The sequence below is a fragment of the Peromyscus leucopus genome, chromosome 5 (genome assembly GCF_004664715.2).
Source record: "Peromyscus leucopus breed LL Stock chromosome 5, UCI_PerLeu_2.1, whole genome shotgun sequence".
In the NCBI taxonomy this organism is placed as follows: Eukaryota; Metazoa; Chordata; class Mammalia; order Rodentia; family Cricetidae; genus Peromyscus; species Peromyscus leucopus.
Window position 1 is genome coordinate 65,118,837 of NC_051067.1, and position 12,890 is coordinate 65,131,726.

General features: G+C 43.0%; 1 protein-coding gene across 2 annotated transcripts in view; it reads right to left on the bottom strand.

Annotated features, from left to right (window-relative positions):
• Positions 1 to 276: 276 nt before the first annotated feature.
• The window catches only part of Dclre1c (DNA cross-link repair 1C), a 29,657-nt gene continuing 17,043 nt past the window's right edge, over positions 277 to 12,890 (bottom strand). The window contains exons 10-14 of one of the 2 annotated variants that reach the window (XM_028895109.2): positions 12,604 to 12,740; positions 12,048 to 12,102; positions 9,256 to 9,344; positions 4,444 to 4,538; positions 277 to 2,534 (exon numbers count right to left, since the gene is read on the bottom strand). In XM_028895109.2, coding sequence (XP_028750942.1) covers positions 1,597 to 2,534; positions 4,444 to 4,538; positions 9,256 to 9,344; positions 12,048 to 12,102; positions 12,604 to 12,740 — 1,314 coding nt within the window. In that variant the 3' untranslated portion in view covers positions 277 to 1,596. The remainder of the gene's footprint in view (positions 2,535 to 4,443; positions 4,539 to 9,255; positions 9,345 to 12,047; positions 12,103 to 12,603; positions 12,741 to 12,890) is intronic. The other variant, XR_005091622.1, reaches the window with a different exon arrangement.

Here is a 12,890-nt window from a genome sequence, read left to right on the forward strand (position 1 = left end):
GAGATTATGGCTCAGTTCAAAAACAAAATAAAAAAGTCTTGAGTATTTATATACAAATAAATATATACAAATTAGTATATATACAAATGCATAGTTATATATACATGTATTCTAAGTCATATCACCCAGTAGGTTGGGTCTAGTAATTCCTGATCTAATTGCCATGTAGCAGTGATGATCTGTGACATTCAGTTTAATCTGCACATTGTGACATGTGGTATGTCTACATCTTTTTCCTTGATGTATAAAATGTCAGCATAATAAAGTGCTTAGGAAGATGTTTATAAAGCTTTATTAAATCCATACACATCAATACAAAAGCATTGTACTTTAAGGCAATTTAACAATTGACAGAGCTTATATATGTTAACCATTCTGTGTTTTCCTTTACATTCTAATTGTTGTAGTTTCAATTTATTATATTGGCAAAATTTTTATTTATTGAAACAAGTTCTTGCTAAGTTGCCCAGTCTTGACCTCCAACTCAAGTCCTTCCTGTCTAAGCCTCTAAAGTAGTTAGAACACAGCCTTGCCTAGCCTCTTGGTGGTTTTTAAGATTTTTGTTTCATGTCTGTTTAGCCTGCCTGTATGTATACGCACCGCACGTGTGCCTGGATCCCCCGGAATGGAGTTAGACAGTAATGAGCCACCATGTAGGTGTTGGAAATCAAGCCTGGGTCCTCTACAAAAATCAGCAAGTGCTCTAAACTGCTGAGCCATCTCCCCAGCCCTGCCCAGGTCTTTATGTGATATCATCTCTTTTGAGGTTCCCTGTGCTGTCCATTTACTTTAATAGAGCCATCGTTACTCTTCTAGCCTGCTTGTCATGACTCAGCATACAGTGGATCTTGGTGGAATGGTCTGCTTTACTTGAAGAGATGTATTCTGCTGTGAAGTAAAATACTCTTGTTTATCAGATCCAGTTGCCTGGTGGTGGTCCGTTTTTGTCTTACTGATTTTCTGTCTATATACTCTTTCTCTAAGAGAAGAATGTTAAAATTTTTTAATTTGTGTATTATCTGGTCTCTTGTGGAGGACAGTACTGGGGATTGAACATTTGGGCTTCATACATGCTAGGCAAAAACTCTACCATTCCATCTTGGTGACACTTTGTCCAGGATAGTATCTGCTCTTACTATAGCCTCTCTGGCTTTCGTAACATATTTACGTTGCCCTTTTACTTCAACTTCCTATCACTTGAATTGTATTTTCTGTAAACAGGACACAGTTGAGTTATGTTTTTCCCTGAGGCTCTCTTTTTATGAATGTCTTGACATCATTTGGACTTAATGTGATTATTAATGTGTTCAGATTTAGCTCTACCATCTCATGCAACACTGTTTTTGACCCTGTTTCTCTTTTAGGTCATTTGAGCAGTCTTTAGTATTCCACTCTGATCTGTTGTTATACTGATGTATCACCTTGTGTAGTTTTAGTGGTTGCTCTAACAGGTGTGTCTAACCTGCAAACCATATATATATACATCTACAGCTGTGAATGTTGCCCAGAACATTTGTGTATGACACTGTTGCACCAACAAAAGATTGCACATTCTTGCTAGAATGAGGGTTTTAATTCTTAAATGTCTAAGAGTGATCATTTCCTTTTTTCAACAACTATACTCTGACCTGTTGCCAATTTTCCATATAAATACTGTAAATGCTCTGGTTTAGGAAGCTCAGCCTCTGGAGTTGAGGGGATTTCAAAATCGGAGGAGTTCTGCGAATCCGCATGTGTGCTAGTTAGTAATGTTTTCTCCTCAGGTGGGGATTTCCTGCCACTCACAGTGTCTGCTTCTCCAGTGTGAGGATCTCCATTTACTTCATCTCTGCTTTTCAAATCACAGTAAGTATCCTGTGGACAAAGTGCATTCTGTTCCATTTGAGAGGCAGAAATATTCTCTCTGCTTTTTGGTCTGTAGGCACCCTTGTTCAAAGATGGACTATCCCCACCACTTCTCTCTTGGGAAGATAACAAGACAGTATCACACTGGCTGTCCCAGCCTTGACTTCCTTGATCTGTTATGTGTGTTGACTGAGATGAATTCTGGGAAGAGATGTGAGTGGATTCTCCATCAGAGTCACTGAAAAGCTTTGGTGAGTCACTGAAAAGCTTTGGTGAGTCACTGAAAAGCTTTGGTGACTGAGATCCCCCCGTCTCTATAGAAGAAGGTAAGTTTTCCAAACATTCATCTGTGATGTCATCTTTTCTTTTGAAGAATACTTCCCACTGTGGTGTGTCTGCATCAGCATGTTGCTGGGGGAGTGTCGCAGGGTCCAGACCTCCCTGCAGTGAGGGTAGGGTTTCCAGCTCTTCTTCACTGTCACTGTTAGATTCTTCACAGTCTACAAAGTTGGCCAGAGAAACATTCTGCACACTGTCTGCTGTGTAGCATCCAGGGCTCTGTCTCAGTTCAGACTGTCCTTGTGGCAGTGCCTTCATTGAAAATACCTCAGGGTGAAGAGTTAGCTGGTACGGAACTTTGTGCCTTAACAGTGTTGGTAGAGGGTCATCAAAGAGATCATCTTCCTCCTCTGAAACAAGCAAAACAGGCATGTACGGAACAAGGGAAAGAACACTTCACTTCAGTGAAAGTTGGAGCTGTAGCATTTACCTGTTTTAAATCTTGGAACTGTATAAAACACAGGTGCCAGTCTGCAAAGAGACATTAAAAGGCTGCTATCTGTTGAGAATATAGGTCAGTACTTCTCAAATCTGAGTGACCACTAGACTCACAGGGTGACCTGTTTTTTTTTTCTCTTAAAGGATTTTGTTTTCAATTATATCTATGTGTGTGTATCTGTGTATGAGTACATGTCCATGAATGAAGTGCCTGAGAAGGCCACTGGAGCTGGAGTTAGAGGCAGTTGTGAACCAACTAACATGGATGCTGATTTAATATTTCCTGTGTATGGACAATCCATGGAACATTTTAAGAACTAAGGGATATGAAGGCCTGGTCAATAAACTTGTAAAAAATGATCAGTAAACCTACAAGTCTAGTTCTATACCCTCTGCCCTTGAGCCTTCTTTGTGCATGAGCCACCTTTCTTGATAAGTGTAGCTCCAACCCATCATCAAATAAGCCTCTCTTCACAGTAAATGGAGGCCATCGCAGAAAACCACAACTGAACACAATGCAGACGTCAACGGACCATGAAAAGCACAGTCCCAACCAATACATCTACATCATAATTTCTGCATCTATGGCTCAGACAATATAATATTGGGGAAGAGGGGACAGAAAGACTGTAAATGAGCCAAAATAGAAGTCTGCTGAGAAAGTCTCTTCTAGAAATGTCTGTATAAACAAGATGGGAACATTGACAATATGAATCGACATGTTAATGTGGAAGGGGGAAATTTTTCTGAGTTCCAACCCTAGACAGAATTACAAGCAACTAATGACTGCTGGGAGGAGAATTAGCCTCTCCAGGGATGAGCCCCCTTACTAGTCATCCAATGCAAAATTATCAGCCCTGAAACCATACATACAACAAAAACAAGTTGTACTTCTGTATGTTTGTGCATATATATATGTCCATGTGTATATGTGTAATAATAAAAGAGGTTATCAACTTGGGGAATATGGGAGGGGCTAGAGAAAGGAAAAGGAAGGAAAGTCATGATCACATGTTAAAACCCACTCAATAAAACCAATGACATGCATGGACTGAAATAGATATTGCTTATAAAATATACCATCCTTAACTCTAGTTCCAAGGCCAATGCCTCTGACTTTTGAGGGCACCAGGTACACGTGCACAGATATATATGGGAGCAAAATTCATATACATTAAAAATAAAATCTCAGAAGTAATTTAAAATTAGATTCTAAATGAGTAGAAATATAGAGAGGTTAAAATGGGAAACAGGCCTGGGTTCAAATCCTGGCCCTATCATTTCCTGCTAGACTTTGGGGGGTTTTCTAAATTGTTAAATTGTCTAAATTCCAGTGTTCTCTTTGGTAAAGTCAGACTGACATCACTTGTAAGTTTGTTTACAGGTTTAACTGTAATATGTGTAGAAGATGGAGCCTAAGACTTGCCCTATGTAAGTGTTCAATAAATAGCATCCTTCTCCAGTAAGGATTCACTTATGGTACTCCACCAAGGGATGGAAATCTGAAGTCGTAACCACCAAGTGTGGGTGCTATAAGCCAACAAGGCTTTGCTCAGAATCTGAAGTTCTCATTTCTAATCAGAGTTTTTCTGTGTTCTTAACTACAAAACAAAATAGCAATATAAGAAGGGTAGGAATGAATAGAGAAGCATTCTTTGTATAACATCCCTGCTAGGTCTGCTCAGAACCAAAGGCAACCAAGTCTCTTCAGCATCTGCTAAAGCCCTATCAAAAACATCCCAGGGTGGGTGACAACACAGCCCTCCTTACAGCCCACACCAGTCACAGGGCGTATTCTGGGAAGACCAAAACCATTCTTACCTGAGTCTAGATGGATTGTTCTGGTTCTCTTCAATTTTCCAAGTGGTTTGTATTTTGGTTCAGCACTTTGGGAAGATCGGCACAGAGGCTTTAAACTGACATAAATCAGAATATTTGACTTTTCCTTTTGGGAAAGCTGCTGAAGCATAAACATCACTTATAGAGATTAAAACAAAACCATAGGGAGATCATGTGAGCATTTGTGGGAGAAGGGGGAGGTATTTAATAAAGATCCTGCAACTTAATAAAGTGGCCAAGTAGAAGCACTTACAGACACATAGTAGATACTGATCACCTACAGAGGGAACTGACTGCCTTAGCAGATTAAAGACAAACTTGAATCTTTGCTCTTAGAACGTGTAGACCATGACCAAATGCTATCCCAAGACAGGATTAAGTAACCCATGCTGTGGGATGGTCTGTATGTCAAATTACTCTGATTGGTCATGGTCAATAAATAAAACACTGATTGGCCAGTGGCCAGGCAGGAAGTATAGGTGGGACTAACTGGAGAATTAAGGGAACAGGAAGGGAAAGGGAGTCACTGCCAGCCGCCATGACAAACAGCATGTGAAGATGCTGGTAAGCCACAAGCCACGTGGCAAGGTATCGATTTATAGAAATGGATTAATTTAAGCTATAAGAACAGTTAGCAAGAAGCCTGCCACAGCCATACAGTTTGTAAGCAATATAAGTCTCTGTTTACTTGGTTGGGTCTGAGCAGCTGTGGACTGGTGGGTGACAGAAATTTGTCCTTGGGGCAAGGCAGGAAACTAGCTACAAACCCATTGACAGCATCTAGCATCCTGAGAGTATAGGAGAGGTGCTTCTTCCCTGTTTAATGGCACTTACCTCTCGCAAGAATCCTACAAATCTGACCAGATTCCAGAGCCATAGGCTGAAAGCTAGCACACACAAATAAAATCTGAAGGGGGTCCACCCTCCCCGAGGGCTGCACTACCTACTCTCCTGCCAGGTTGCTAGAAGTCTTGAGGATGAGAGCCAACAGAGCAGATAGTGACAGCCATGAAGCTCCCAACCTGACTACAGTCACCTCTGTTGTCAGGTCTGAGTCCCTGGCTCCGTCCCATGTGAGCCCTCTAGAATCTGCTGTGACTGCTTCTCTCTGGAGCCATTTCAGGCATTCTCTTTAGGGTAACTTTGCCAAGTGAGGCTCACTCTCCACCCACCCACCTACAATAGATTGCCCAATAGAAATGCAAGATAGGAGAATATACATTTTAACAAGCAATCCAAATGATTCTAAGTACATTCCCATTTAAATCTACAAGACAATCTTCAACCTCAGCTATCAGGATCAAATTCTTAATGCTTGCCTTGCTAGCCAGCATGTTGCTTCCTTTACACTTCCATGCTTTCTGGCTTCTAACAAGTCTACTAAAACTGCCATGAGCAGGCACAAATCGCCTCATTACCAAGCTAACCAGAGACATCACAGTCCCTGCACTAGGTCACTTTAAAAAATTTTGATTCTATTTCTGTATTCGTGTGTTCATCACATGTTTGAGGTGAATAGGATCCACGGAGGCCAGAAAAGGGCATTGGGACCCCTGGAGCTGAAATTACCGCCAGTTGTGCACCTCTGGATGTGGGTACTGGGAACCAAACTCAGGTCCTCTGGAGAGCTTTTAACCACTGAGCCATCTCTCCAGCTTAGCAGTCTTAAGAATTCCTCACCAGTAACTTCCACTTTCCCTCCTCCTGCTATCAGAACTTTCTTTCCAGCTCTTCCTTAGTTTGCTACTGGAGTTCTGGCCTCAGCCTGGCTATCATTCCTCATATTCCCTGGTGATTTTTGTCCTTTTCAGTTACTGCCCTCACTGACAACTAGAAATCTGTGCCTCCCACCTGTCTGGTTCCAAGAAATCTTTTTTCCCAAAGTCCGGCATTTAGACAAAAGCTAACATCCCCTCAGGGACTTGAGAAAGTAGCTTTTACATGCTAAATGAAGCATTGTCCTTATCTCTGGCAAAAGGGACTCTCTGGCTCTTCCATTAACACACACCCTGTGGTGCCTACTAGCATATCAAGCTTCTAGGCACCTTCAATCCCTACACTTCAAAGACCTCCACCCCAGTTTATAGGTTCCTCTCTGCCCAGGTACCCCTTCCTTTTAAAACCCTGGAAATACCCCACCTCCAGCCCCTGTCTTGCTCTCAGACTGCCCAAGAGACAGCCTTGGCAGTTTGGAATAAACTTCCCTTTTTCTCCACTGAGTGGATTTGGGTTTCTTTACTGCACCTATTTATTTCATTCACCACCTAGACCTCTCTCCATAGCCTAGAGCCTGTTTTCCATCTATCTAAGCTCAGTGCTATATGTCTTCATCAGTTTCAGGCGGATTCCCTGACACTAGGCTAATTTCCTTCATGGCCCTGGCAGCTTGTGTGCATGTATACCTCCACACACCAGCCTTTCCACGGAACCCTAAAACTCAGCGTGGATCTGCCCCACATAACTGTTGAGTTGGCACTAAATGTTTAATGAATGGACTTAGCCGGGCAGTGGTGGCACACGCCTTTAATCCCAGCACTTGGGAGGCAGAGCCATGCTGTGGATATCGTTCTATATAAATAAAACACTGATGGCCAGTGACCAGACAGGAAGTATAGGCGGGACAAGGAGAGAGGAGAATTGGGGAAGCAGGAAGAAGGAAGGGGAGAGACACTGCAGCCACCGCCAGGAGAAGCAGCATGTAAAGACGCCGGTAAGCCACCAGCCACGTGGCAAGGTATAGATTTATAGAAATGGGTTAATTTAAGCTATAAGAACAGTTAGCAAGAAGCCTGCCACGGCCATACAGTTTATAAGTGATATAAGCATCTGAGTGATTATTTTATATGTGGGTTGTGGGACTGCAGAGCTTGGTGGGACTAGGAGAGAAGCCCTCCAGCAACAGAGCCAGGTGAATCTCTGTGAGCTCGAGGCCAGCCTGATCTAAAAAGCGAGTTCCAGGACATAGCCAGGACTGTTACACAGAGGAATCCTGTCTTGAAAAAACAGAAAAAGCCGGGCGGTGGTGGCGCACGCCTTTAATCCCAGCACTCGGGAGGCAGAGCCAGGTGGATCTCTCTGAGTTCGAGGCCAGCCTGGTCTGCAGAGCGAGATCCAGGAAAGGCACAAAGCTACACAGAGAAACCCTGTCTCGAAAAACCAAAAAAAAAAAAAAAAAAAAAAAAAAAAGAATGGACTTAAAGACGTTATGCCAGGAGTGGAAGCACTTGTCAGTAATGACAGCACGTGAGAGGTAGAAGCAAGAGGATCACAAATTTCAGGCCAGCCTGAGCTACTTAATGAGATGGCGAGATGGCAAGATGGCTTAGTGGGTAAAGGCAACTGCTACTAAGCCTTGAGGACATGAGTTCAGTCCCCTGGACCCATCTGTTGAAAGAGAACTTTTTGTACAAGGTGTCCTCTGACCTTGATGACATACATCAACAATAACAGTAACTCACATACACGTGCATGTGCCCACAAAAATAAATGCAATTTAAAAAATAAAAGACAAAGCTGGGCAGTGGTGATGCACACCTTTAGTCCCAGCACTCGGAAGGCAGGGGCAGGTAGATCTCTGAGAGTCTGAGGCCAGCCTGGTCTACAGAGTGAGTTGCCAGGGCTGTTACACAGAGAAACCCTGTCTTGAAAAACAAACAAGAAGTGGTAATAGTAAATGACAACTATTGCACTGCCTTGCTCTCGAGGTTCACTCACTCATTCCATAGACACCAGCTGATGCCTTTTGGCTCTTTGCCAAGTGCTTTTCATAGTTCTCTCTAGATCCCTGGGAACCCCAACATGTAGGCATGAATGAACATTCCTGTAGTTTTTCCATTGGCACAGAGGCTGCTGTTTTAGCCAGCAAGTATGACTCCGCACTTCTCTGGCAGTGGCCTGGCCGCTCAGGCCACGGCCTGGCGGGAATTCTGTTCCTGTAGGTACTATGTAGCTGCTGCCAAATATAGCTTTTAATTAACTCTCTATCCTTCTATTTACCAATAAGACTTGGTAGTCAAAGGCTGGGGTGAAAAACCTGCTAGCTCAGAGAGGTTGAGTAGCAGCTAGCTGACCTCTCTTGACCTGCATCTCCGAAAGAACTTTCTTCTGCTCCTCCAAATAAACCCAGCTACAGTAAGTCCCCCCACTACTTCTAGTGCATCTCTCTATCTTCTTACAGACACCCTATTATTCTTTATGATTACTGTCTGTCAATTAGTTGCTAACTCGGCCTCCTGACCAAGGTTGATTTTATTTAATTAATGCAAACATGGGGTTCACAGTATTATTGAATATCCCACAACATATTCCTAATTTGTTGATTTGCTGGTTAGTTATGATTAGTTCAGAAGCAATCTGGTCAAATGCACATTGTAAGCAATTGGTGAACTTTGTTCCACTTAGGACAAACTGATATTACTTGCACATTCTGCTCACTAGAAATGCCAGAAGAAATGGAAATAGAGGGGAAGCTCAAAAAAAAAAAAAAAATGTTATGGGCTGGAAAGATGGCTCAGAGATTAAGAGCACTGATTGTTCTTCCAGAGGTCCTGAGTTCAATTCCCAGCAACCACATGGTGGCTCACAACCACCTGTAATGAGATCTGGTGCCCTCTTCTGGTGTGCAAGCATACACACAGAACACTTATACATAATAAATAAAATCTTTTAAAATTTTTTTTTAAATGTTACAATAGAAATGGGTTCTCGATCTGTAAGTTTTCAAGCACAGCACTCCCATGCCTCCCAGCCAGAACTACCAATAGCAATAGAAGCCTCCAAACAGAAATTACTCACACGTCCATGACCTTATCCACGGTGAGGCCTACTGGAATGACATTTGGATATGCATTTGCTGGACAGATGTAGCTCAAAAAATCTTTAATCTAAAAGGAATATAAAGTGCATAAACTATCTCTATGATGGGAAATTGAGGTGTTAGTCCATTCACAGTTCCTAATACATAGAACCAGTCTAGACGCCTCTCCACGGGTGAATAAATAAAGCGGTGACATACAGACACAATGGAGTTTTATCCAGCCATAAGGAACAATCTATGTCACTTGCAGGAAAATTGATAAAATTAGAGATCATTGTGTTAGGCAAAACAAGCCAAACTCAGGCAAATAGCCCATTTTGTATCGTGTGGAGCCTCTATAGATACACACATACATGATACATGTGCAGATATGTGACAGAACAGCAGGAACTGGGGGGGGGTGGGGATCAGGAGAGAAAAAGATAGTCTAGTCTGTTTTCTCTCATTTGTGGGAACTAGATTTAACAATCTATAATGAAAAGGGATGGGGGGGGGCTTTTTGGGAGAGGAAGGGGACCAGTGAGGGGGAGGAGGGATGAGAGAGGGGAATGGTGGGCAAATGTGAACCAAGTATGAAGATATATTTGTATGAAAATGTCATCACGAGATTCATTATTTTGTATATTAACTAAACTATTCATTAATAAAAGAAAAATGAGGGTGTCAGAAAAGAGAAGTATGGGAAAGGGCAGCAGAGCTTCCTTATGATGATCCTGCTTCAGTGCTGGCTGCATGTGGGGACCACCAGGGATCTGTCAAGCCAAAGACACGTGTAGTGCCTTGGCCTCATCCCACAGACCCTCCTGCACTGGGCGATGTGGGCTCTGGGACTCGCACATTTGAACTTTGTTCAGTTTCTGCTCCACAGAAAGAGCCTGAGTTCGTGAATAATGGGATCTAAAGATTGTCTTTTTACAATAGGATATCCATTTCTTTTTTCTTTCTTTCTTCTTTCTTTCTTTCTTTTTTCTTTTTTTTTCTTTCTTTTTTTTTTTTTTTTTTTGGTTTTGGTTTTTCAAGACAGAGTTTCTCCATGTAGCTTTGGTTCCTGTCCTAGATCTCACTCTGTAGACCAGGCTGGCCTTGAACTCACAGAGATCTGCCTGGCTCTGCTTCCCGAGTACTCGGATTAAAGGCATGCACCACCGCCTGGCAGGACATCCATTTCTTTGTCCAAGACCAGTTGCCTACACTTGGCAAACCCTCTTCATGTGAGTTAGAATACAGCTGAGTATGGACCATAATAGACACAAGAAAACAAAGTCTTATAACTACACCTCTTTCCACGTCTAAATATTTAAATAATTCATTACCAGGGCAACTGCATCTTGGAGATGACTTGGTTTGTTCTAATGCCTATTCTTGTGGAGTCGAATAGCACCGGGCGGTTACTACTCTAGGAAGACTCAAAACTCTCTTTTTACATCTTAGCTTGCAGTCACTGATGTAAGCAGTGCAGTCAATCCCGGATACAAGAGCTCTTTACTTAAGGAGTCCAGGGCAAGATCCGGTCCAGTAGTGACCACTGGCGGCCAAAGGTCTGCAGGTCTCTCCTAGCAGCCAACTTAGGACATCCTGCCTCTGTGCACTTTACTCCCAGAGAAAGAGCCCCTTACCCTAAAGTCTGAAACACTGGATGCTAAGGTGTCTGAAAGCTGTTCCCACATAGGTGGATGCAGACAAGGAGCACGCAAGACTCAAACAGGAGGGGCTTCCCGAGCAAAGCTGCTAGTTGATGCAGGCTGTGGGTACTGTGACTGGGACACAAAACCGGGAGGAAATGTTCTAGGCCCAAGATACTTTTTGTGTGTGTGTGTGTGTGTGTGTGTGTGTGTGTGTGAGTGTGTGTGATTTGAAAGACTACACATACAAATTCCTTTCCTAACAATTCTAAACAATCATAATTTAAAGCCTTCACAAGTATATTGATTTTTTTTTTACCATGTTCAGAATGCTAACCAGAAGAATTCTGTCACAATTCCTCTTAAGAGTTCTACAACCTAGGCAAACCTCACTTATTAGATCTTGGAAAGCTGTGATCTCAGTAAGTCTAAGGCTCAGATTTTTCATTTACAATATAAACAAGACAACACCTGTAAAATGCTAGCTCCAGGACCCACTGGCCAGTACCTGGTACCTGGTGAAACATCCACTGTCATTATGCAGGACAAAGTCGGTAATAACAATGCAAAGGCTTGGATCCCCTCTGCAACACGGGTGACAAGGACACAAAGCCATCAGCATCTAACGCTAACTCAAAGGATCAAGTGAGGACACAGAGCCTCGGGGATTTCCAGTAACCATGAAAATGGCTACTCTAACCTAAAGAACATCTACTCTTCGAGCACTTTTCACAGACAACTTCTTTATACCTTTAGGGAGGCATGCACACAAAAACCATCACTTGCCCCTAAAGTGCCTGCCTTGCAAGTATAAGGAACTGAGTTTGATGTCCAGAACCATGTGAAAATGTTGGGTATAGTGGCACACATCTGCATCCCAGTGCTGGGAAGGCACATCGGAGGATCCCTGTGACTGGGCAGACAACCTAGCCCAGTTGTTGAGCTCCAAGCCAATGAGAGGTCTTGATGTGGATGAGTGTGATGGCCTTCCTGCGGATGACACCTGAAGCTAACTTCTGTCCTCCACTCATCCCTTCCCCCACATGTGCACATGTATATGTACACCCCACACACATGTACCCTGTCCCATGGTGATCAACCACAAAGGCTGCAGACAGCGATGAGAGAGAGCTGACGGATCCTCTTACCTCACTGTAGGAAGAGTGAAAAGAAAAACAAGCTCTGTATGAGCTCTCTCCCGTCCTAAGGGGGAAGCAGAACACAAAAGACACTTAGCAAAGGCTTAGTGTGTCACAGGGTTGAATTTCCACTTAGGCTGTTTGGGTGGGAAGCCACGTGGCTGTGAGGAATTGCTTCTTAGGACAGGAGTCAACTTTTTCAGACATTCTAAATAGCCCAAATCAAGGAGTGTTGCTAAGGTATGAGGGTCATTGTGGAGGCGCGCTACTGCCCCAGGTGCTTCCATTTTTTCCAATACCAGTCTGGGATACACGGCAAAGCCCTCAGATGCCTCAGAGTCCAGCCATCTTGCCGCTCACAGAGGAAGTCCCTGGATATACCAGCTAATGTCTTGCCATAGTTTGGAAGAAACACCCCTTCATTTTAAGTAATGTTTAAATGAAAAGGATAGTTTCCACAATGATAACATCCTCTCCTTGGGCTCATACTGATCTCAGTTTAAACTACATTAAACTCAGCATTTCACCTCCGGGTTTCTGAAGACCCGGGGCATCAATCCCTTACCTCACTATCACGTTTGTTTTTCTGGTTCTCTCTCCGAACCACATGGTGGATGGCTTGATGCTGATTGTGTGGAGCACAGTTTTATTTTGGGAAGTAATCCCACAGGGTAATTTATTCCATTGAAAATACTCTTCTGCCTGAAAACAAAACAAACAAACCAAAAAACACATTTGTTTTCCATTCTAGTTCTGTATCCTCAACAAAGCTGCCTGTAGACTAGTGTTCAAAAGCAATTGCAGGTGAGTTTCTGGACACGAAAGAAATGAAGACAGGGAAGGAAGCAGGCT